Consider the following 24,677-nt stretch of genomic DNA (forward strand, 5'->3'; position numbering starts at 1 on the left):
GTTAAGTGTGTTCAGTCCACGTGTCATCCATTACTTATGGGATACCAATACCAAAGCTAAAGTACACGGATGATGGGAGGGACAAGGCAGGAACATTAAACAGAAGGAACCACTGCCTGTAGAACCTTTCTCCCAAAAACAGCCTCCGAAGAAGCAAAAGTATCAAATTTGTAAAATTTGGAAAAAGTATGAAGTGAAGACCAAGTTGCAGCCTTGCAAATCTGTACAGAGGCCTCATTCTTAAAGGCCTAGGTGGAAGCCACAGCTCTAGTGGAATGAGCTGTAATTCTTTCAGGAGGCTGCTGTCCAGCAGTCTCATAGGCTAAGCGTATTATGCTACGAAGCCAAAAAGAGAGAGAGGTAGCCGAAGCCTTTTGACCTCTCCTCTGTCCAGAGTAAACGACAAACAGAGAAGAAGTTTGTGGAAAATCTTTAGTTGCCTGTAAGTAGAACTTCAGGGCACGGACCACGTCTAGATTATGCAAGAGACGTTCCTTCTTTGAAGAAGGATTAGGACATAACGATGGAACAACAATCTCTTGATTGATATTCCTGTTAGAAACAACCTTAGGTAAAAACCCAGGTTAAGTACGCAGGACTACCTTGTCTGAATGAAAGATCAGATAAGGAGAATCACAATGTAAGGCAGATAACTCAGACTCTTCGAGCCGAGGAAATAGCCATCAAAAACAGAACTTTCCAAGATAAAAGCTTAATATCAATGGAATGAAGGGGTTCAAACTGAACACCCTGAAGAACTTTAAGAACCAAGTTTAAGCTCCACGGAGGAGCAACAGTTTTAAACACAGGCTTAATCCTAGCCAAAGCCTGACAAAAAGCCTGGACGTCTGGATTCTCTGCCAGACGCTTGTGTAAAAGAATAGACAGAGCAGAAATCTGTCCCTTTAGCGAACTAGCGGATAAGCCCTTTTCTAAACCCTCTTGTAGAAAAGCTAATATCCTAGGAATCCTAACCTTACTCCATGAGTAACTCTTGGATTCACACCAATATAAATATTTACGCCATATCTTGTGGTAAATTTTTCTGGTAACAGGTTTCCGAGCCTGTATTAATGTATCAATAACCGAATCCGAAAACCCACGCTTTGATAGAATCAAGCATTCAATTTCCAAGCAGTCAGCCTCAGAGAAATTAGGTTTGGATGGTTGAAAGGACCCTGGATTAGAAGGTCCTGCCTCTGGGGTAGAGACCATGTTGGACAGGACGACATGTCTACTAGGTCTGCATACCAGGTCCTGCGTGGCCACGCAGTCGCTATCAGAATCACTGATGCTCTCTCCTGTTTGATCCTGGCAATCAGTCGAGGTAGCAACGGAAAAGGTGGAAACACATAAGCTATGTTGAAAACCCAAGGGGCTGCTAGTGCATCTACCAGCACCGCACCCGGGTCCCTGGACCTGGATCCGTAACAAGGAAGCTTGGCGTTCTGGCGAGATGCCATGAGATCCAGATCCGGTTTGCCCCAACGACGAATCAGTTGAGCAAATACCTCCGGGTGAAGTTCCCACTCCCCCGGATGAAAGGTCTGTCGACTTAGAAAGTCCGCCTCCCAGTTCTCCACGCCTGGGATGTAGATCGCCGACAGGTGGCAAGAGTGAGAATTATCTTCGAGACTTCCAACATCGCTAGGGAACTCCTGGTTCCCCCTTGATGATTGATGTAAGCCACAGTCGTGATGTTGTCCGACTGAAATCTGATGAACCTCAGTGTTGATAACTGAGGCCAAGTTAGGAGAGCATTGAATATTGCTCTTAATTCTAGAATGTTTATCGGGAGGAGTCTATCCTCCTGAGTCCACGATCCCTGAGCCTTCAGGGAGTTCCAGACTGCTCCCCAGCCTAGTAGGCTGGCATCTGTTACAATCGTCCAATCTGGTCTGCGAAAAGTCATTCCTTTGGACAGATGAACCAGTGACAACCACCAGAGAAGAGAATCTCTGGTCTCCTGGTCCAGATTTAGCAAAGGGGACAGATATGAGTAATCCCCGTTCCATTGACTTAGCATGCATAGTTGCAGCGGTCTGAGATGTAGGCGCGCAAATGGCACTTTGTCCATTGCCGCGACCATTAAGCCGATTACTTCCATGCACTGAGCTACTGATGGGCTTGGAATGGAGTGAAGGACACGGCAAGCATTGAGAATCTTTGATAACCTGGACTCCATCAGGTAAATCTTCATCTCTATAGAATCTATAAGAGTCCCTAGAAAAGGGACCCTTGTGAGTGGTAACAGAGAACTCTTCTCCACGTTCACTTTCCACCCATGCAACCTTAGAAATGCTAGAACTATCTCTGTATGAGACTTTGCATTTTGAAAACTTGACGCTTGAATCAGAATGTCGTCTAGGTACAGAGCCACCGCTATGCCTCGTGGTCTTAGTACCGCCAGAAATGAGCCCAGAACCTTTGTAAAAATTCTCCGGACCGTAGCTAACCCGAAGGGAAGAGCTACAAACTGGTAATGCCTGTCTAGAAAGGCAAACCTTAGGTACCGATAATGATCTTTGTGAATCGGTATGTGAAGGTAGGCATCCTTTAAATCCACTGTGGTCATATATTGACCCTCTTGGATCATGGGTAGGATGGTCCGAATGGTTTCCATCTTGAACGACGGAACCCTTAGGAATTTGTTAAAGATTTTTAAGTCTAAGATTGGTCTGAAGGTTCCCTCTTTCTTGGGAACCACAAACAGATTTGAATAAAACCCTTGCCCCTGTTCCGTTCGCGGAACTGGGTGGATCACTCCCATCACTAAGAGGTCTTGTACACATTGTAGAAATGCCTCTTTCTTTACTAGGTTTGTTGATAACCTTGACAGATGAAACCTCCCTTGTGGAGGAGAAGTTTTGAAATCCAGAAGGTATCCCTGAGATATAATCTCCAACGTCCAGGGATCCTGTAAATCTCTTGCCCAAGCCTGGGCGAAGAGAGAAAGTCTGCCCCCCACTAGATCCGTCTCCGGAAAGGGGGCCCTGTCTTCATGCTGTCTTAGGGGCGGAAGTAGGCTTTCTGGCCTGCTTGCCCTTGTTCCATGACTGGTTGCCTTTCCAACCCTGTCTGTAACGAGCAGTAGTTCCTTCCTGTTTTGGAGCGGAGGAAGTTGATGCTGCTCCTGCCTTGAAATTACGAAAGGCACGAAAATTATACTGTTTGGCCTTTGATTTGGCCCTGTCCTGAGGAAGGGTGTGGCCCTTACCTCCAGTAATGTCAGCAATAATTTCCTTCAAGCCGGGCCCGAATAAGGTCTGCCCTTTGAAAGGAATGTTTAGTAGTTTAGACTTAGAAGTTACATCTGCTGACCATGATTTAAGCCATAGCGCTCTGCGCGCCTGTATGGCGAATCCGGAATTCTTAGCCGTAAGTTTGGTTAAATGCACTACGGCATCCGAAACAAACGCATTAGCCAGCTTAAGGGTTCTAATCTTGCTCAAAGATTCATCCAATGGTGCTGTGCGAATCGCCTCTTCCAGAGACTCGAACCAGAATGCCGCTGCAGCAGTGACAGGCGCAATGCATGCAAGAGGCTGTAATATAAAACCTTGTTGAACAATCATTTTCTTAAGGTAACCCTCTAATTTTTTATCCATTGGATCTGAGAAAGCACAGCTATCCTCCACCGGGATAGTGGTACGCTTGGCTAAAGTAGAAACTGCTCCCTCCACCTTAGGGACCGTCTGCCATAAGTCTCGTGTGGTAGCGTCTATAGGGAACATTTTTCTAAATATCGGAGGAAGGGAAAAAGGCACACCGGGTCTATCCCACTCCTTGCTAATAATCTCTGTAAGCCTCTTTGGTATAGGAAAAACGTCAGTACACACCGGTACCGCATAGTATTTATCCAGCCTACATAATTTCTCTGGGATTGCCACCGTGTCACAATCATTCAGAGCCGCTAACACCTCCCCTAGCAACACGCGGAGGTTCTCAAGCTTAAATTTAAAATTTGAAATTTCTGAATCCAGTCTCCCCGAATCAGAACCGTCACCCACAGAATGAAGCTCTCCGTCCTCATGTTCTGCAAATTGTGACGCAGTATCAGACATGGCTCTCGTGTCATCGGCGCGCTCTGTCCTTAACCCAGAGCTGTCGCGCTTGCCTCTTAACTCGGACATATTGTATAATACTTCTTTCATAACATTAGCCATATCATGTAAAGTGATTTGTAAGGGCCTTGATGTACTTGGCGCCTCAATCTTACGCACCTCCCGAGCGGGAGACAAAGGTACTGACACGTGAGGAGAGTTAGACGGCATAACTTCCCCCTCGTTGTCTGGTGATAATTTCTTTATCGGTACAGATTGACTTTTATTCAAAGTAATATCAATACAATTGGTACACATATTTCTATTGGGCTCCACATCGGCTTTTAAACATAATGAACAAGCAGATTCCTCTGTATCAGACATGTTTAAACAGACTAGCAATGAAGCTAGCAAGCTTGGAAATTACTTCAATAAGTTTACAAGCAATATAAAAAAACGCTGCAGCGCTTTTTTTAAAAAACACAATTGAATAACAAAGAACTAGTTCAGTTATAGTCAACAATACTTTAAATTTATTAATTAGCAGAGGATTGCACCCATTAGCAAAAGGATGATTAACCCCTCAGTACCCAAAAAACAGATATCAAATTAAGATTTAACGCTTTTATCACAGTCAAACACACTGTCACAGGTCTGCTGTGACTGATTACCTCCCTCAAAAACGAATTTTGAAGATCCCTGAGCTCTCTGGAGACGTCCTGGATCAAAGAGGAAGAAGCAGGAAGACTGTGCTAGAATTTTAACTGCGCAACAAGGCGCTAAAAAAAAAAATCCCTCCCACTCCTATTACAACAGTGGGAGACCTGATATAACGGTTTCTATGCAGAAATATACGTTAGCCGTGTGGAAAAAAATCATGCCCAAAAAGATTTATCACCAAAGTACCTCACAAAACGATTAACATGCCAGTAAATGTTTAAAAACAAACAAAAAAAAAACCAAACATTTCAGATGCAGTGCAAAGTTATTACTAAGCCTGCTACCAGTCGCTTCTACTGCAGTTAAGGCTCACACATATCAGTATTAACAGTATTTTTTCAGTCAAATTCTAGTCCCTAGAAATAACTCTACTGTGCATACATTTATCAGCCTGATACCAGTCACTACCACTGCATTTAAGGCTGTACTTACATCATACGGGTAACAGCAGTGTTTTCTTAGTCAATTCCATTCCCAGAAAATATTGTACTGCACATACATCATTTGCAGGAGACCCCGCATGCTATTCCCATTTTCTGAAGTTACCCCACTCCTCAGAATGTCGAGAACAGCCAGTGGATCTTAGTTACGCCTGCTAAGATCATAGAAAACGCAGGCAGTTTCTTCTTCCAAATACTGCCTGAGATAGAAAAACAGCACACTCCGGTGCTACTTAAAATAACAAACTTTTGATTGAAGAATAATTAAGTAAAAACTCCAGCTCCTCTCGCGACCTCCTTTGTTGAGGGTTGCAAGAGAATGACTGGATATGAATGGTGAGGGGAGGAGCTATATAGCAGCTCTGCTTGGGTGATCCTCTTGCAACTTCCTGTTGGGAAGGAGAATATATCCCATAAGTAATGGATAACCCGTGAACTGAACACACTTAACAAGAGAAATGTTTATATTCCCCAAATATGAAACTGACAGTCTGCAGAAGGAAATACATGAACCTGACTCATGGCAAATATAAGTACAATACATATATTTAGAACTTTATATAATTGCATAAAGTGCCAAACCATAGTTGAGGTGTCTTAATAATAAAAAACATACTTACCCAAAGACACCCATCCACATATAGCAGATAGCCAAACCAGTACTAAAACAGTTATCAGTATAAGGTAATGGTAAATTGAGAATATATCGTCGATCTGAAAAGGGAGGTAGGAGATGAATCTCTACGACCGATAACAGAGAACCTATGAAATAGATCCCCGTTAGGGAAAACATCGTATTCAATAAGTGATACTCCCTTCACGTCCCTCTGACATTCGCTGTACTCAGAGGAATCGGGTTTCAACAATGCTGAGAAGCGCATATCAACGTAGAAATCTTAGCACAAACTTACTTCACCACCTTCATAGGAGGCAAAGTTTGTAAAACTGAATTGTGGGTGTGGTGAGGGGTGTATTTATAGGCATTTTGAGGTTTGGGAAACTTTGCCCCTCCTGGTAGGATTGTATATCCCATACGTCACTAGCTCATGGACTCTTGCCAATTACATGAAAGAAAATTAAAGGAGACAGCTTATTGCCGACAGGAGATGGGGAAAAAGAATCCTTTACTTTTCCCATACCCGAGAAAAATCTAGCATTGTCAGGAAGAGGATAATATTCCAAGATAATTTAATATATACATATATACTAGGATTTAACTAGAGTTTGAGGATTGACGACAGGGGAACCGAGGTCTATCCAGTAGCCAACCCCTGCTAAAATACACAAAGGCGTTCAGGCTTGAATCTGAAGAGAACTATTTCAGCACCAGATAAAGGAATTATACTGTCCTAATTGGATGTTTTAACCCACTGATGCTACCGAATATCCTCCTCAGACTATAAGAGGGGCAATATGTGTAGCCGCTAGCGGAGCAGAAACCTTACTGATTAGTTAAATTTCTTCTAGCGATTTCCCCATAAAATGGGAAAAACAGATGCCAATACTCTGATAAAATGCCTGGGCAGATAAGCTTGCAGGAAAAAAAAACCTGCAGATTTTACCCCAACATTAGTAGACAAATTTATTGCAAAATTTTAAGGATTTAAGTCGTTAGTGACTAAATCTGTAGCACCTTCAAAAGCGGCCAGATTATTATGACACTCAGGACAGTGTCCCCTGTGAATCCCCCCGGCAACACATAGGCAACATACGTCAGGCACAGCTACTAGAAAAACAAGCATCACATATGCGGAAAATGGCTCCGTTCTGCCAGAGAAACAAAAAAGAAGGTGTATCCTTATACCAACACATCGTTCCGGACAGAAGAAAATGGTGCTTATCCGCCATACAGAGATAAGAGGGTGGCTCCTTCTGACGTGCCCCTTAGAAATAGCGCACAACTAAATCTGCTGCGCATCTCACTGACATTGAGTCCTTATATCTAATAGAAAATTCAGCAAACAAAAACGCTGACCACACAAGAATCCTAAGCGTTTCTTGAAATACTGTCAGTACCTTTAGGACAGTAAAAATTACAAAGTGCCACTCTACACCAATATTAAAGGCATAAACAATTCATCCTTACATATCCGATGCTTAAACTAGGAGCCGGACTGCCATTAAGGAATAAGCATAAAATTCCTTGCCCACTGTGGATTATTAGTAGCAACAAACCTCTGAACATCCACAAAAATCACATATGAGATAAACAGCATCAAATCATTGATCCCTCCTTAGTCTAAGTCACAATAAGTGCCTGTATATACAAGTCTCAAAAATTATGCAGTATATATATATCAAAAGTGCACGTCCCCCAAACATAGAAGACCAGCACTTACCTGCATCTAGCTGTCCAGCAGGCGGACAGCTCACCCAGCATGAGAGGATCCCGCTCCTCAGAGACCTGTGAAACAAAGAAAGACAGAGTAAACTTACTCAGGTTTTCTATATGAGGCCAGCAAAATGTCAGGAAAACTCAGCAAGGCCCACCTCACAAGTTCCTAACTGCTTTAAAGCCACCACTGCCCTCCTAAAGAGAGTAACGTGGAGTACAGCTATACCCAGACTGTGATGGAAGATCAGAGCAAGCCTGCTCTGACTTAAATTTTTTTGATAGAAGCAACTTATTCAGACACCTAATTTCACCTCCTCGCACTAGAGGCAAGGAGAATGACTGGGGTTTGTGGGAAGGGAAGTGGTGCTCTTTGCCTCCTCCTGCTGGCCAGGAGTGATATTCTACAACAGTAATTGATGACGATCAGTGGACTCACCCTGCCATTAGAAAGAAATTTCTGCTACCTTTGGCAGACCACTGCACATCAGTTTTGAAGAACCTTCGAGGAATATCAAACCCAAATTTTGTCTTTCATGATTCAGATAGTGCATAATTTACTCCTATTATCAATTTTTCTTCGTTTTCTTGGTATCGTTATTTGAAAAGCAGGAATGTAAGCTTAGGATCATGGCCCAATTTTTGGTTTAGCACATGGGTAGCGCTTGCTGATTGGTGGCTAAAATTGCATGCACTATCTAAATCATGAAAAAATTTTGGGTTTCATATCCCTTTAAGCTGAAATTTGCCGTATAAGATCCAGAATATTTGCTGCCTTTTAAATCTTCAAATGCAGTAACCTGTTAAAAGTACCTTTAGTGGGGGACCGTATACCACCAATACTCCTCCTGGATATAGGTCCGAGTAATTTACATGACACTAGATTTGTTTCAACATTACAATGGTCAGCTGTTGGCTACAGATTCCTCAGCTAGACATAGCGACAGCAGTCAGCTGTATCCCCTCTCGCAGTCATTGTGTGGAGCTGAGGACTCTGTAGCTATTCCAAAAGCAGACAAAAGGGGCTTATAATTTTGGTGTGGAAACTAACTCATCACGCTAATGACCCAGACTGATATCCAGGATGAGTATTGGGGGTGTGATGTAACCTGTTAAAGGGACACAACCATTTTTGGTTCACAACCTGGGTTATTCTTGCTGATTGGTAGGTAAATTAGCGCTGCGGAATCTGTTGGCGCTCTACAAATAACCGATAATCCACCATTAAACAAGTGCTGTCCAGGAATGCACTAAAAACTGGCTGGCTCCTTAGCTTAGATGCCTTTTTCAAATAAAGATAGCAAGAGAAGACAAAACAATAGGAGTAAATTAGAAAGTTGCTTAAAATGTCATGCTCTATCTGAATTCTGAAAGAAAATATTTGGGTTTAGTATCCCTTTAAAGGCAATGGATATTCTGGATCATTTACGGTATTAGTTGCTATCAATTACTTTTAAGGAAAACTTAGTGTAGCCAGGGCATATTGCAATTTGAAGAGAACAGCCTGATGCGAAGCAGTGCTGCAAAACGAAAAGTGCTAAGAGTTCATGCATGTATCCTATTCTTTCTGCGGAAGTGCATTTTCTGAAACAACATCTCAGATTATTGTATATTAGAACTGGGCGTACTGATGCTTCGTTAGCATCCAAAGCGGCGGCCCCTCGACTCTTTTCAAAGCCACATTTAATTCTTGCGAAAGTGCATCACTACGATCTGTATTTGCATAGATCGTAGTGCGTTGCAATTTCACAAGAACATTTTTTACAGTACACTGTCCCCTGAAGGGTACTCTCATTTCGACTAATATATACACACACAAAATAGTAAACCAAAATCACATGTCACAGAAAGAAAAAAAAGACACATGGATTGTGCTGTTTTTTATTGTTTTTTGTTTTTTTTTTCCAATGGAGAAATACATCATCTGTTTACAAAATAGCTCTTGAAAAATACAAGGAGTACATATACTATAAAACAAAGCAAACTCCAGTCATGAGACAATACGTACATCATGCGTAAGCAACAGTCTTACCCTCAGGTAATGAAAACTAGTTTTAAAAAAAAAAAATCACTAAAAACGGGGTGAAGTTTTAATCACAAAAAAAATAAAAATAAATTGTTAACAGGTAGGTAGAAATTAAAGGGAGAGGGGAGTGCTGAGGGACTAATGTGTCAAAGGACAAGACCAAATCTGTGTCTGCCAAGGTCTCTCTAAGTTGCTTAATTACATAAAATACACACAAATAAAAAAAACGGGTAACTTTGTGTAACTTGGCAATTAAGGGAGCAGAAAAATACAAAAAAAATAAAAATGATTTCTAAGAATGTGTTTGTTGGTGAGACTAATTGCTACACATGTGTGAGTTACATAAAAATTACTATGAATCATACTCTGCAAAAGTACTTTAGACTTATACAGAAAGAAAAATATAAACCCAAATAGATGCTTTAAAAACACAACTGAAGGATGAACATGCATGTGAGATGGAATTAATGAAAACATGCTTTAAGTAAACCTTAGGTTGTTAAAAGGGAAGATGTATATACCCCGTTTTGCACCAAAAAAAAAAAAAAGTAAAAGTTCTTGAAGATGTCAATTCTCCCCATTTTATTATGTACATACACACCATTCGCTATAGCAACCCTTGCTGCAAACAAAAATGACAGATGAGATCTTCAGCATTTAGTTTTTGCTTCACCAGGTGATGGGGAGTTATTTTGACAGAGAGGCATATGTTATGCAATACAATAACCAGTCTTATGTACTAGCATTTGAAAAAAAGGAATTAAAAACAAAAGAAACCCTGGAAAGGTGGACATGAACGAGACCTTTTTCAAACAAATAAATACTACAAGAAATACATGGTTGTAGATTCATATTAATGGCCAAATTTCCAATGTGACAAATTCCTAACACGGGGACCACTAATAGATTAACACGTCACTATTATTGCAGAATTATTTAAAGGCTATTGAAAAAAAAAATAAAAAAATCAAAGTTGAGTTTTTTTGTATATTTTCAGATATGTGGAAAGATGAAGGTTTTTTTTTCTGTTACAAGACCATTTTTCTTACAATATGGTCACTGGTTTTTATACTCCATAAAAATTTCTCCATATAAAGAAACCGAAAAATGGCTTACTCAGATATTAAATTAAAATACATCCTGCGGCCACTTAAACATGAGATAGCAACGGTTTAACTTTTATTTACCCTAGACTCATATCCTTAGGGCTGGGGCATGAACAAAACTATTAAAACAAACCAATGAAAAATTAAAAAGAAAGCCATCTAAAATTTATATTTACTGCAGTTAAAAGAAAGAAACATAAAAGTGCATCAGCCGAAAGATTTTAGGCCAGTTGTATTTTAAATTTCGTAATGATACATCAACCATAATTCTGCTAGAATGTTTGGAAACTATACAATTCGTTTTTTTTCCTTTTCTTTTTTTAAATAGATTTTCATTTATTCTCTTCAAAGCAACTGGAGCTCTTAATATCATAATGCAACTGCTGGCAACTTATTTACAGTTCATCAGTTTCAACATACTAACCTGGACTTCCAAAAACGTCTTGGTTACAGCCCAAAAAGACAGCTTCACAAAATTAACCTAAACATTGTTAGTCGTGTATAACTCTTGCATTCTTCATTTCTCTTGCATTGTAGTATAAAGACAACAGTTGACTTGATGGATAGTGTTTATGGACCCTGAGGTGGTTTTATTTATTTTTTTTTTATTTTTTTTTTACCGATTTAGTCTCAGCTTTATAGAATTCTTGATAACAGGAATAGGATTGGCAGGAAGGACCGATATATCAGACAGGTCCGTACTGGACGATCGCTGGAAATAAAGAAAGACAAAAGAATAGCAAAAAGGGAAGAGAAAAAGTTTAATATTTTAACTTTGTCTGGGTTAAATATAAAGCACATAAGAATTTCTATTAAGGCAATCTACAGCCCAAATAGAAATAAATTATATTATAACACTTACGCTTATCTTTACAACAATGCATGGTTAACCTAATTTTGGACATATATACACTCAAGACAATAATTAATCGCAATTTTGCATCAACAAAGAGGGGATTGGGTGCCACACTGGGCTGCGAAATCGAGATCACAAGTATTGAAAAAAAGAAAAATGTCCTACCTTATAAGTCTTACAAATTTGTCTTCTATAGGTGAGATTACTGATGGTTTAAAAGTAAAGCAGATAAGCAGATTGAGTTGAATGAGATCCTTTGCTCTGGGATTAAAGCTAGGGCCCTTGACGACACCACAGGTGAATGAGATAGATGTAATGAGTGACCATTGCCCAAAAGGCGATTGAATGTTTTACAAGATTATAGTTCTGGTAACAGCATTCAGAACTTTAGACAAAATAAGTATATTCTATGAAATATTTAAAGTGCATTAAGAGCTTCAAAGACTCCGATTATATCTACCAAACGTAAGAGCTTGCGTTTCTCTTATTCATGCGACACCATAAATTGTAAAGACAAAGCAAGTTCATTTGTGAGCAAATTTATGTATTTTTATTTTTAAGAGTGGTTACAGTATATAAGGCTTGGCACTACAGAAAAACATGCCAGCAAACCTTTCCAGTTAAATTGTTTTTCCACAAAAAGCACACAGCTTACTGTAAATGGGGAATATATTGGGGAATAAAAGAAATATGCTTCATTTGTTATGCTTGCCATACATACACATAACATAGGGGGAAGAGTTTAGCAAAAATTCATATTAAACTGCCAACACAGTATAATTCATTACTTATAAAGTTAACCTTATACTGACTAACCAGGCAGGAGCAGCAGGAGATTTTAGGCAATGGTGTAATGTATACAAACAGAAAAAAATCCAACCCAGTAGATGAAAAATACATTTCTAGGCAGTCATGAATACACCTATTAACAGGTTTTGGAAATTTGAGTATTATGTTGACATTTCCCAAAAACCTAATGTTATTGCAGCCAAGTAACTCAAGCTAAACGATTACCCACTGTTAATTTCTACTGAGATTTTGTTGGCACTAAACCCAATTCAAGAGTGCCATCTTGTGGACAATGCTTTTAACAATTAACAATCCAGCATTAATGAATATAAGTCCCACAAATAACAAAAAACATGGCAGACAGCTTATTTAATATTTAGCTCACAGAAGAGCCAGGAATACAAGTGCTTAAAAGGTCCTATGAGATCTTGTGGTCAGAGGAAGGCTATGTAATATATATTTTGTGAATCTGCTAGGGGTTCTTTGTATATTCAGAATTATATGTTCTTCTTGGTTCTTAATTTAATAAAGTATGGAACGAAACAAGTGACATTTAAATTAAATGTGTATTCTGAGTTCATACCTGAGATGGCAGTGCACCTGGTACAGGAGATGCCGATTTCGCTTCAACATCAGGTTCCTGAAAAATGCCACAAATAAATTAGATCAATTCAAGCTTTTTGTACATAAAAAAAGGAAAAAAAATGTTTTGCTTTCCATTAAATCTCTTTACAGAGTGATAGCAATGCAGGAGATACATTTGTGACTAATGGGTTAAACTATCACTTTAGGAAGCTCTGCTTCTCTTATAAAACATTTGTGAAAGTATACAATGAAGGCCAAGATGCTGCTTTACATAAAGTTCTTCCCCTGAAGCTGTAGAACAGCAACTACTCAAGTGGAATGATCCTGTACAACTTACAATCAATGTGACTATTTCGTGAGATCATATGACATCAAATCTCAGAGGTAAAAAAAAATTCACACTTTATTAGCTGTTAAACTACACGAACAAACATTCACTTGTCATACTTAGTGGGTGTGTTTACCATCTGCTAAAAATTGTGTTGTCTTTCCTAGTTTAGTGAGAACCTTTATAGCTTCAACATACTTTAGAGCAGGGGTTCGGCAAAAGTGTTCAAAATCTAGGAGCTAGCCCTTATATTTACCATCATACTATTATACTTGATTCTAAAGTTCTTAATGATCATAAAGAACTGAAAATGCAGAAGAATTAGCATAAAGTCAAGTAATGTAAACAAAAAGACTGTCTGAATAAACAGGGCTGACCGTGGACTCACCGTGTCAAGAAAGAAATTTATCAGGCAAGCATAAATTTTGCTTTCTTTCTAAAGACACAGTGAGTCCACGGATCATCTCTAATTACTATTGGGAATCAATACCCAAGCTAGAGGACACAGATAAGGGAGGGACAAGAAGGCACCACTGCTTGAAAAACCTTTCTCCCAAAAGAAGCCTCAGACAAGGCAAAAGTATCAAACTTATAGAATTTTGAAAAAAAGTGTGAAGATAGGATCAAGTTGCAGCCTTGCAAATCTGTTCCATAGACGCTTTATTTTTGAATGCCCAGGAAAAGGAAACAGCCCTTGTGGAATGAGCCGTGATTCTCTCAGGGAGCTGCTTTCCAGCAGTTTCATGGGCCAAACGGATTATACTTCTCAGCCACAGAGAAAGACGTAGCCGTAGCCTTCTGACCCTTGCGTTTCCCAGAGAAAACAACAAACAAGGAAGAGGATTAGCGAAAATCCTTAGTCGCCTGCAAATAGTACTTCAATGCACGTACCACATCTAGGTTGTGCAGTAAACGCTCTTTATGAGAAGGGTTAGGACACAAGGAAGGAACAACAATTTCCTGGTTAATATTCCTATCTGAAACCACTTTTGGAAGGAAACCTAACATAGTACGCAGAACTACCTTATCTGAATGAAAAAACAGGTAAGGAGATTCGATCTGTAACGCCAAGAGTTCAGAAACTCTTCGAGCAGAAGAAATAGCAACAAGAAACAAAACTTTCCAAGATAACATCTTAATATCCAAAGAAGACATAGGCTCAAACGGAGCCTGCTGAAGAACTTTAAGAACAAGGTAAAGACTCTAGGGAGTAGTAACATTTGAACACAGGCCTGAGTCTGACCAAGGCCTGACAGAAGGATTGTACATCTGGCAAGTCCGCCAGACGCTTATGCAACAATATAGATAAGGCAGAAATCTGACATTTCAAGGTACTAGCAGATAATCCCTTCTCCAGACCCTCCTGGAGAAAAGACAAGTTCCTAGGAATCCTAACTACTCCAAGAATAGTATCTGGAGTAACACCAATACAGATATTTACAACATATCTTATAGTAAATCTTTCTGGTAACAGGTTTACGCGCCTGAATCATGGTCTCAATGACCGAGTCAGAAAACCCATGCTTAGATAAAATTAAGCAGTCAGCTTCAGAGAAACGAGATTCAGTGAAGGAAGTGTCAGGAATCAGACAAACTAGAAGTGCAAAAATAATCACACCTTTATTAATAGCTAAAAATAATAAAATGTCCACAAGTCAAATAAGCCAGGATACAAAACCAGAGCTGGTAGTCAGACGAGCCGAGTCAGGAGCCAAAGCAAGAAGTCAGATGAGCCGGAATCAGGAACAAGGAGAACAGCAGAGTCAGGAACAAGTCAGGGATCAGGAACCAGGAGGGATGTCAGACAGACAGGTTATACACAGGAGCTCTCACAAACAGGTCTGAGACAGCGCAGCAGCAAAGCATACTGAACAGAGGCCCTTTAAATAATAAGTGATAACATCACAATTCTGAGACTGCATCCTGTCTCACACGGATGATGTACACCAGTCTAAGCATAAAAGGAAATGCAGGAAATGAGCAGCATCACACAGTATGGACCAGAGTCAGCAAGAGAAGTAAAATGGCTGCCAGCTGCACATGGCAAACAAAACAGGGAAAAAACCCTGACAGTACCCTCCCCTCAATGACCCCGTCTCCGCAGGAGGACCAAAGGCTTATTGGGGAAACGGGCATGGAAGGCACGGAGGAGGGCGGGAGCATGAACATCAGAGGAGGGAACCCATGAACGCTCCTCCAGACCGTAGCCCCTCCAGTGAACCAAATACTATACGCGGCCCCTAGACATACGAGAGTCAACAATGCTGCTGACATCATACTCCTCATGGTTGTCAACAAAGATAGGACGGGGACGAGGCAACACAGTGGTAAACCGATTACAAACCAATGGTTTCAAGAGGGGGACATGAAAAACATTGGAGATGCGCATTGCAGGAGGAAGGTCAAGAGTGTAGGTCACAGGATTGACACGTATAGTATTCGAAAAGAAACAACATAACGGGGAGTGAGTTTATTGGAAGGCACGCAAAGATTCAAGTTGAGGTAGGACAGCCAAAATCTCTCACCAACCTGGTAGGAAGGCCTACGATCAGCCTGGAACTTTTGGCGCTGCATAGAACGATGAAGGCAATCCTGAATCTGCACCCACGTGGAATGGAGATGCCGGAGATGCTCCTCCAAAGCCGGAATACCTTGAGACCTGAATTAATCGGGCAACAAGGATGGTTGAAACTCATAATTCGCCATGAACGGGGATAACTTGGAGGAAGCATTAATAGCACTATTACGAGCAAACTCTGCCCAAGGTAACAGTTCAGACCAATTATTGTGATGATCTGAGACATAGCAACGGAGGAACTGTTCCAGAGCTTGATTAGACCGTTCCGCAGCCCCATTAGATTGAGGGTGATATGCCGAGGAGAAGGAAAGCTGGATCCCCATTTGAGCACAAAAGGAACGCCAAAATTTGGAGACAAACTGGCTACCCCGGTCCGACACTATCTCCTTGGGTAACCCATGTAAACAGAAGACCTCCCGAGCAAAAATTGAAGCAAGCTCCTGAGCGGTAGGCAACTTCAAGGGAATGCAATGTGACATTTTAGAAAAACTGTCAACAACCATAAGGATAACAGTATTGCCATTGGAAACAGGGAGCTCGACAATGAAGTCCATGGAAAGATGTGTCCAAGGACGCTCACCATTAGCAATAGGTTGAAGAAGACCCACAGGAAGACATTGAGGAGTCTTATTCTGTGCACAAACTGAGCAGGAGGCAACATACGCAGCAACATCAGAACAAAGACCTGGCCACCAGAACTGTCGAGTGACAGACCAAATCATTTGGTTCTTGCCTGGGTGACCTGCGGCTTTAGGATAGTGGTAAGTGTGCAAAAGTTTAGTTCGAAGAGTCTCAGGAACACAACACTTACCACTAGGTTTCTCAGGAGGTGCATTGGTTTGTGCAGCCAGGATCTCCTCCCCCTAGTACGTATGGTAGCCAAAATATGGCCAGGGGGTATAACTGGAATAGGTCTAGACTCCTCCTTGGACAGAGGGGAAAATTGTCAAGAGAGGGCATCAGCCCTAACATTTTTACTACCAGGCAGGTAGGAGACCACAATTAAACCGAGACAAAAATAGCTCCCATCAGGCCTGTCGGGGCGACAAACTTTTTGCTTCAGATAGATAAGTTAAATTCTTGTGGTCAGTAAGAATGAGCACTGGCACGCTAGTACCCTCGAGAAGTTGCCTCCATTCCTTGAGTGCCAACATTATAGCCAGTAAATCCCTGTCGCCAATTTCATAATTGCACTCTGCTGGTGACAATTTCTTAGAGAAGAAACCACACGGATATAAGGAACCGTCAGGCATAGGACGTTGAGACAAGAGGGCACCTACTCCAGACACATCGACCTCAAGAACAAAAGGCAGGACAGGGTTAGGATGAGCCAGAACTGGAGCGGCAGCAAAGGCAGTCTTAAGACTATCAAAGGCCTCAATGGCAGTAGGTGACCAATGGAGTGGATCATTCTTTTTACGGGTCATGTCTGATAGGTTTGACCAAGGAAGAAACGTTTTTAATAAACTTTCTATAGTAATTGGCGAACCTCAAAAAACGTTGAATTGACCGAAGACCAACTGGGCGAGGCCACTGCAGAACTGCAGATAACTTGTCAGGATCCATGGAGAACCCTGCAACGGAGATAACATAACCTAGGAAGGTTACTTGAGTCTGATGAAACTCACATTTCTCGAGTTTACAAAACAGGCTGTTCTCACGTAGTCTCTGAAGAACCCGTGTAACATCAGAATGATGTGCCTCAAGTGTGGGTGAGTATGAGGATGTCGTCCAAGTACACCACAACACACTGTTGCAACATATCTCGTAGGACATCATTAATAAATTCCTGGAAAACAGCAGGAGCATTACATAGGCCAAAGGGCATTAACAAGATATTCATAATGCCCGCTCCTGGTGTTAAATGCTGTTTTCCATTCGTGGCCCTCCTTAATCCTAACAAGATTGTACGCTCCTCTCAAATCAAGTTCAGTAAAGACCGCAGCTCCCTTGAGGCAGTCAAAGAGTTTCGTAATGAGCGGAATAGGGTAAGCATTCTTAATGGTAAGATGATTTAGACCCCTATAATCGACATGGTCTTAATTCGCCACCCTTTTTCTTCACAAAGAAGAAGCCAGTCCCTGCAGGAGAGCAGGATTTGCGAATGATCCCCCGCGACAGAGCATCAGCAACATACTTCTCCATAGCACAATTCTCTGCAACAGAGGGTAAACCCTGCCACGAGGAGGAATGGCTCCGGGTTGCAGGTCTATGGCACAATCGTAAGACCGGTGAGGAGGCAACGTACCGGCACGCACCTTGTCAAAAACATCTAGGTACTCTCGGTACTCCTCTGGCAATTGAGATACCGAAGAAGTGCACAAGACTTTAACTGGTTTCCGAAGATAAGTGGAAATACATTGCGGAGACCACGACAAAATTTCGGACCTGCGCCAGTCGTGACTGGGATTGTGCTTTTGGAGCCAGGGATAACCCAGAACAACCGGAAAATGCAGAGAGTTTATCACCTGGCACTGTAGTTCAAAATGGAGATCCCCAACAGCCATGGATAACGGAGCAGTTTCGTGAATAATGAGTGCAATCTTTTGGGGCCTGCCATCAATGGCCTTAATAGCAAGCGGAACAAACCGAGGCAAAACAGAAATAAAGTGCTTTCATACAAAAGCACTGTCAATGAAATAGCCCGCAGCACCGGAGTCAACAAGAGCCTGGGTGACTATGGAGGAGTCCACCCAGGAAAGGACAACCATGACCAAAGGTATCTCCTTTAGCGGTTCCGGGGACGAGGATAAACCACCCAAGGTCTGCCCCCAACAGGACCTTAGGTGTCAGCGTTTCCCGGCCGTGTAGGACAAGACTTCAAAAGGTGGCCCTGTAACCCACAATAGAGGCAGAGCCCCTCCCTCCTCGGAAAGACGCGTAAATCCCAACTGCATCAACTCAGCAGTACCTGGTGACTCGGGACCAGGAGGCATGGGAGGAGAGGGAGGCATGGGTGGGAACGAACACGTAGGAGACAACGGAACAGGAGGCTTCCGCAAGCGCTCCTTGAAAGAGGGCCTCTCACTTAGTCTGATGTCAATTAGGATCAAAAAAGACACCAATGCCTCGAGATCTTCTGGTAAATCTCTGGCAGCAACTTCGTCTTTAATCGCATCAGAGAGCACATGAAAGAAGGCGGGAATAAGGCCTTCATTGTTTCAACCTACCTCTGCGGCAAGCGTACGGAACTCAATGGCATACTGAGCAACAGATCTTGTACCTTGCTGAATGGACATGTTTAGCAGCAGAGGAGGAGCGAGCCGGAACATCAAATACCCTTCGAAAGGAGGGCACAAATTCAGGGTAATTTGAAATCACAGGTTTATTAGTCTCCCACAAGGGATTAGCCCAGGCAAAAGCTGTGTCTGAGAGTAACGAGATGAGAAATCCCACCTTAGCTGTCAGAGGGAAATGCCTGAGGTAACATCTCAAAGTAAATGCCCACCTGGTTCAAAAACCCTCTGCACTGATTAGGATCGCCTCCATAACGCTGAGGTAGAGGTGCAGAACCGGACATGCTCCTGGTAGGACTAGGTGCAGCAGCAGAAACAGGAGCAGCCGTAACTTGCGGGACACTTTGGTCCAAATGTGCAGTGTGAGTCAGCAGGGTTTGCAGGGCTAGTGCAAATTGATCCAAGCGGTGATCCTGTTCAACCATCCTGGAAATGATGGCAGGTAAAGGTGGATTATTAGCAGCATCAGGACTCATGGCCCTTGCGTAATGTCAGGGTGCCAGGAATCAGACTGAGACAAGAAGTGCAAAAATAATCACACCTTTATTAATAGCAAAAAATAATAAAAAGTCCACACGTCAAATAAGCCAGGAAACAAAACCAGAGCTGGTAGTCAGACGAGCCGAGTCAGGAGCCAAAGCGAGTAGTCAGACAAGTCGGAATTAGGAACAAGGAGAACAGCAGAGTCAGGAACAAGCCAGGGATCAGGAACCAGGAGGGATGTATGACAGCCAGGTTATACACAGGAGCTCTCACAAACAGGTCTGAGACAGCGCAAGGGCAAAGCATACTGAACAGAGGCCCTTTAAATAATAAGTGATGACATCACAATTCTGAGACTGCATCCGGTCTCACACAGATGATGTACACCAGTCTGGCAATAAAAGGAAGTGCAGGAAATGAGCAGCATCACACAGCATGCACCAGAGTCAGCAAGAGAGGTGAGTAAAATGGCTGCCAGCAACACATGGCAAACAAAACAGGGAAAAAACCCTGACCAGAAGGGCCCTTGAAATAGAAGGTCCTTCCTCAGTGGAAGTCTCCAAGGTGGGAGAGATGACATCTCCACCAGGTCTACATACCAGATCCTGCGCAGCCACACCTGTGCAATGAGGATCACTGATGCCCTCTCCTGTTTGATTTGAGCAATGACCCGAGGAAGGAGAGCAAACTGAGGAAACGGGTATGCTAGACTGAAATTCCAAGGAACAGCCAGAGCATCAGTACAGTCTGAGGATCCCTTGACCTCGACCCGTACCTCGGGAGCTTGGCATTCTGTCGAGATGCCATGAGATCCAGCTCCGGCTGTCGCAATTTGAGAATCAAGTTGGAACACACCTCCGGATGGAGTTCCCACTGTGGCAAAGCCGAATGGATGAGCCACAAATTGAAAGTGTTTGTCTAGAAACACGAACCTCAGAAACTTGTGATAATCCCTGTGGATGGGAATATGCAGGTACGCATCCTTTAAAATCTACTGTTGTCATGAATTGACCCTCTTGAACCAAGGGAAGAATGGAACGAATCGTTTCCATCTTGAAGAATGGTACTCCGAGGAACTTTAGACTCTTGAGGTCTAAAATTGGCCTGAAAGTCCCCTCTTTTTTGGGAACCCTGAACAGATTGGAGTAGAATCCCAGACCCTCTTCCTGCATTGGAACAGGAACTATCACTCCCAGGTCGGAAAGAAACCAAACACAATGTAAGAACGCCTCTCTTTATCTGGTCTACAAATAATCTTGAGTGTAAGAACCTGCCCGTGGGAGGAAAGGCCTTGAACTCTAGTTTGTATCCCTGGGACACGATGTCCACCGCCCAGGTATCCAGAACATCCCAAACCCAGGCTTGAGCGAATAAAGAAAGTCTGCCCCCTACAGGATCCGCTCCCGGATCGGGAGCAGACCCTTCATGCTGACTGAGTCATTAACAGGCTTCTTAGATTACTTCCTCTTGTTCCAAGACTGATTGGATTTCCAGGAAGGCTTGGACTGTTCCTGCTTGGCAGAGGAAGAGGAAGACTTACCTTTAATGTATTGAAAGGAAAAAGAATACTCTGACGTCCTTTCTGCTTATTCCTCTTATCCTGAGGGCGGAAATGACCCTTTCCTCCCGTAACGTCTGAAATAATATCAGCCAAGCCCGGCCCAAACAAGGTCTTACCCTTTTACGGAATCGCCAAAAGCTTAGACTTGGATGACACATCCGCAGACCAAAACTTCAACCATAAAGCTCTGCGGGCCAGTACGGCAAAGCCAGAAATATTTGCTCCCAACTTATTAACTTGAAGGGAAGCATCCGTAATAAAGGAATTGGCCAACTTGATCCTGTCCTGTATCTCTTCAAGGGGAGTATCTGAATAGAATCAGACAACAAACAAACCAGTATGCTGCCACGCTGGTGATGGTAGCAATACACACTGAAGGTTGCCATTGTAAACCCTGGTGAACATACATCTTTTTAAACCACCCCTCCAACTTCATATCCATAGGATCCTTAAAGGAACAACTATCCTTTATGGGAATAGTGGTTCTCTTAGCCTAAGTGGAAATTGCCCCTTCCACCTTGGGGACCGTCTGCCAAGACTCCTTGATAGAGTCAGCTATTGGAAACATCATAAAAAATGGGGATGGAGAAAAAAGGGATACCAGGTCTCTCCCATTCCAAAACAATAATCTCAGTAGCCCGGTATGCTACAGGGAAAACCTCCACCGCGGAAGGTACATCAAAGTATTTGTTTAACTTACTAGACTTGTTAGGACTGACTACGAGTCGTGTCGGAGACGTCCAAGGTAGCCAAAACCTCCTTAAAGGGACACTGTACCCAAATTTTTTTCTTTCATGATTCAGATAGAGCATGACATTTTAAGCAACTTTCTAATTTACTCCTATTATCATTTTTTTTTATTCTCTTGGTATCTTTATTTTAAATGCAAGAATTTAAGTTTAGAAGCCGGCCCATTTTTGGTGAACAACCTGAGTTGTCCTTGCTGATTGGTGGATAAATTCATCCACCAATAAAAAAGTGCTGTCCAGAGTTCTGAACCCCCAAAAAGGCTTAGATGCCTTCTTTTTCAAATAAAGATAGCAAGAAAACAAAGAAAAAATTATAATAGGAGTAAATGAGAAAGTTGCTTAAAATTGCATGCTCTGAATCATGAAAGAAAAAATTTGGGTTCAGTGTACCTTTAACAGACGAGGTGTTCCAGCTTAAACCTGAAGGATACAACTTCAGCATCAGAACAAGTAATTACACTGTCCGAGTCTGAGATTTCACCCTCAGATGCTACCGAAGTATCTTCCTTCTCAGACTTCTGGGAGGGAACATTTGGAATAGCCATGATTGTCAGAAACCTTAATCACGGATTCCTTAGATTTCCTCCTGGGCTTTCCCTGCAGCATGGGAAAAGCAGACAGCGCATCAGTTACCACAGAAGATATGTGGGTAGCAATGCCTTGCAAAGTTACTCCAACTGGACTGTAAGAGGAAGCGCAGGGCACTGCATGTGTAGACAAGGTTTGGGACACTTGAGGAGAAAGGCTTTCAAGCAACAAACTGTTTGAGAGGCGCAGTGGGGATTATACCCCACAAGTTCCCAATTGCTTAAAAGCCACCAATGCTCTACTTAAGAGACTGACATGGACTACGGCTAGACCGACCCCAGAAAGATCAGGGCAAACCTGCCCTGCTTTAAAATAAAAATATAAAAAACTCTTGAAGAAATTTCTTTCAGACACCTAAACTTTACCACCTCCTTGCTTTTAACGTAGGCAAAGAGAATGACTGGGGTTTGGGGGAAGGGAGGTGATACTTAACAGCTTTGCTGTGGTGCTCTTTGCCTCCTCCTGCTGGCCAGGACTCACTGTGTCATTAGAAAGAAAAAAAAACAATTTATGTAAGAACTTACCTGATAAATTCATTTCTTTCATATTGGCAAGAGTCCATGAGCTAGTGACGTATGGGATGCCTATAAATACACCCCTCACCACACCCACAATTCAGTTTTAACTAATAGCCAAGAAGTAGGGTGATAAAGAAAGGAGTAAAAAGCATCAACAAAGGAATTTGGAAATAATTGTGATTTATACAAAAAAAATCATAACCACCATAAAAAAGGGTGGGCCTCATGGACTTGCCAATATGAAAGAAATTAATTTATCAGGTAAGTTCTTACATAAATTATGTTTTCTTTCATGTAATTAGCATGAGTCCATGAGCTAGTGACGTATGAGATAGCAAAACCCAAGATGTGGAACTCCACTCAAGAGTCACTAGAGAGGGAGGGAAAAAACCAAAATGTATGCTTACCTGATAAATTTCTCTCTTTTTCGATGTACCGAGTCCACGGATTCATCCTAACTTGTGGGATATTGTCCTTCCTGACAGGAAGTAGCAAAGAGAGCACCACAGCAGAGCTTGCTATATAGCTCCTCCCCTAACTCCACCCCCCAGTCATTCGACCGAAGGCCAAGGAAGAAAAGGAGAAACTATAAGGTGCAGAGGTTACTGAAGTTACATAAAAAATACCATCTGTCTTGAATAGACAGGGCGGGCCGTGGACTCGGTACATCGCAAAAGAAAGAAATTTATCAGGTAAGCATAAATTTTGTTTTCTTTTGCATGATGTACCGAGTCCACGGATTCATCCTAACTTGTGGGATACCAATACCAAAGCTTTAGGACACGGATGAAGGGAGGGACAAGACAGGAACCTTAACGGAAGGCACCACTGCTTGCAAAAATAGCCTCCGAAGAAGCAAAAGTATCAAATTTATAAAATTTTGAAACGGTATGAAGCGACGACCAAGTCTATTCAACAGAAGCATCATTTTTAAAAGCCCATGTGGAAGCTACCGCTCTAGTAGAATGAGCTGTAATCCTTTCAGGAGGCTGCTGTCCAGCAGTCTTATAAGCCAAAAGGAAAGAGAAGTTGCCGTAGCCTTTTGACCCCTACGCTTTCCAGAATAGACAACAAACAAAGAAGATGTTTGACCAAAATCTTTGGTTGCCTGGAAATAAAATTTCAAAGCACGAACCACGTCCAAGTTGTGCAACAGACGTTCCTTCTTACAAGGATTAGGACACAGAGAAGGAACAACAATTTCTTGATTGATATTCCTGTTAGTAACAACCTTAGGTAAGAACCCAGGCTTGGTACGCAAAACCACATTATCAGCATGGAACACCAGATAAGGTGAGTCATATTGTAATGCAGATAGTTCAGAAACTCTTCGAGCTGAAGAGATAGCACATAGGAACAAAACTTTCCAAGATAAAACAACTAAATTTAGACTCCATGGCGGAGCAATAGGTTTAAACACAGGCTTAAGTCTAACTAAAGCCTGGATGTCTGGAACATCTGCCAGACGCTTGCGCAATAAAATAGACAGAGCAGATATCTGTCCCATTGGGGAACTAGCTGATAATCCTTTCTCCAAACCCTCTTTGAGAAAAGACAAAATCCTAGGAATCCTGATTTTACTCCAGGAGAAGCCTTTGGATTCGCACCAAAAAAAGATTTACGCCATATCTTATGATAAATATTCCTGGTAACAGGCTTTCAAGCCTGAATCAAGGTATTTATGACTGACTCAGAGAAACCCCGCTTAGATAGAATCAATCGTTCAATCTCCAAGCAGG

At 42.0% G+C, this 24,677-nt stretch overlaps 1 protein-coding gene across 1 annotated transcript in view; it reads right to left on the bottom strand.

Moving 5' to 3' along the window:
• Window positions 1-9,402: 9,402 nt before the first annotated feature.
• PAPOLA (poly(A) polymerase alpha) overlaps window positions 9,403-24,677 on the bottom strand; it is a gene marked incomplete in the record, with an annotated part of 373,831 nt that continues 358,556 nt past the window's right edge. Inside the window, 2 exon segments of the mRNA XM_053697494.1 lie at window positions 9,403-11,379; window positions 12,896-12,952. Coding sequence (XP_053553469.1) covers window positions 11,284-11,379; window positions 12,896-12,952 — 153 coding nt within the window.

The sequence above is a fragment of the Bombina bombina genome, chromosome 1 (genome assembly GCF_027579735.1).
Source record: "Bombina bombina isolate aBomBom1 chromosome 1, aBomBom1.pri, whole genome shotgun sequence".
Lineage (NCBI taxonomy): Eukaryota > Metazoa > Chordata > Amphibia > Anura > Bombinatoridae > Bombina > Bombina bombina.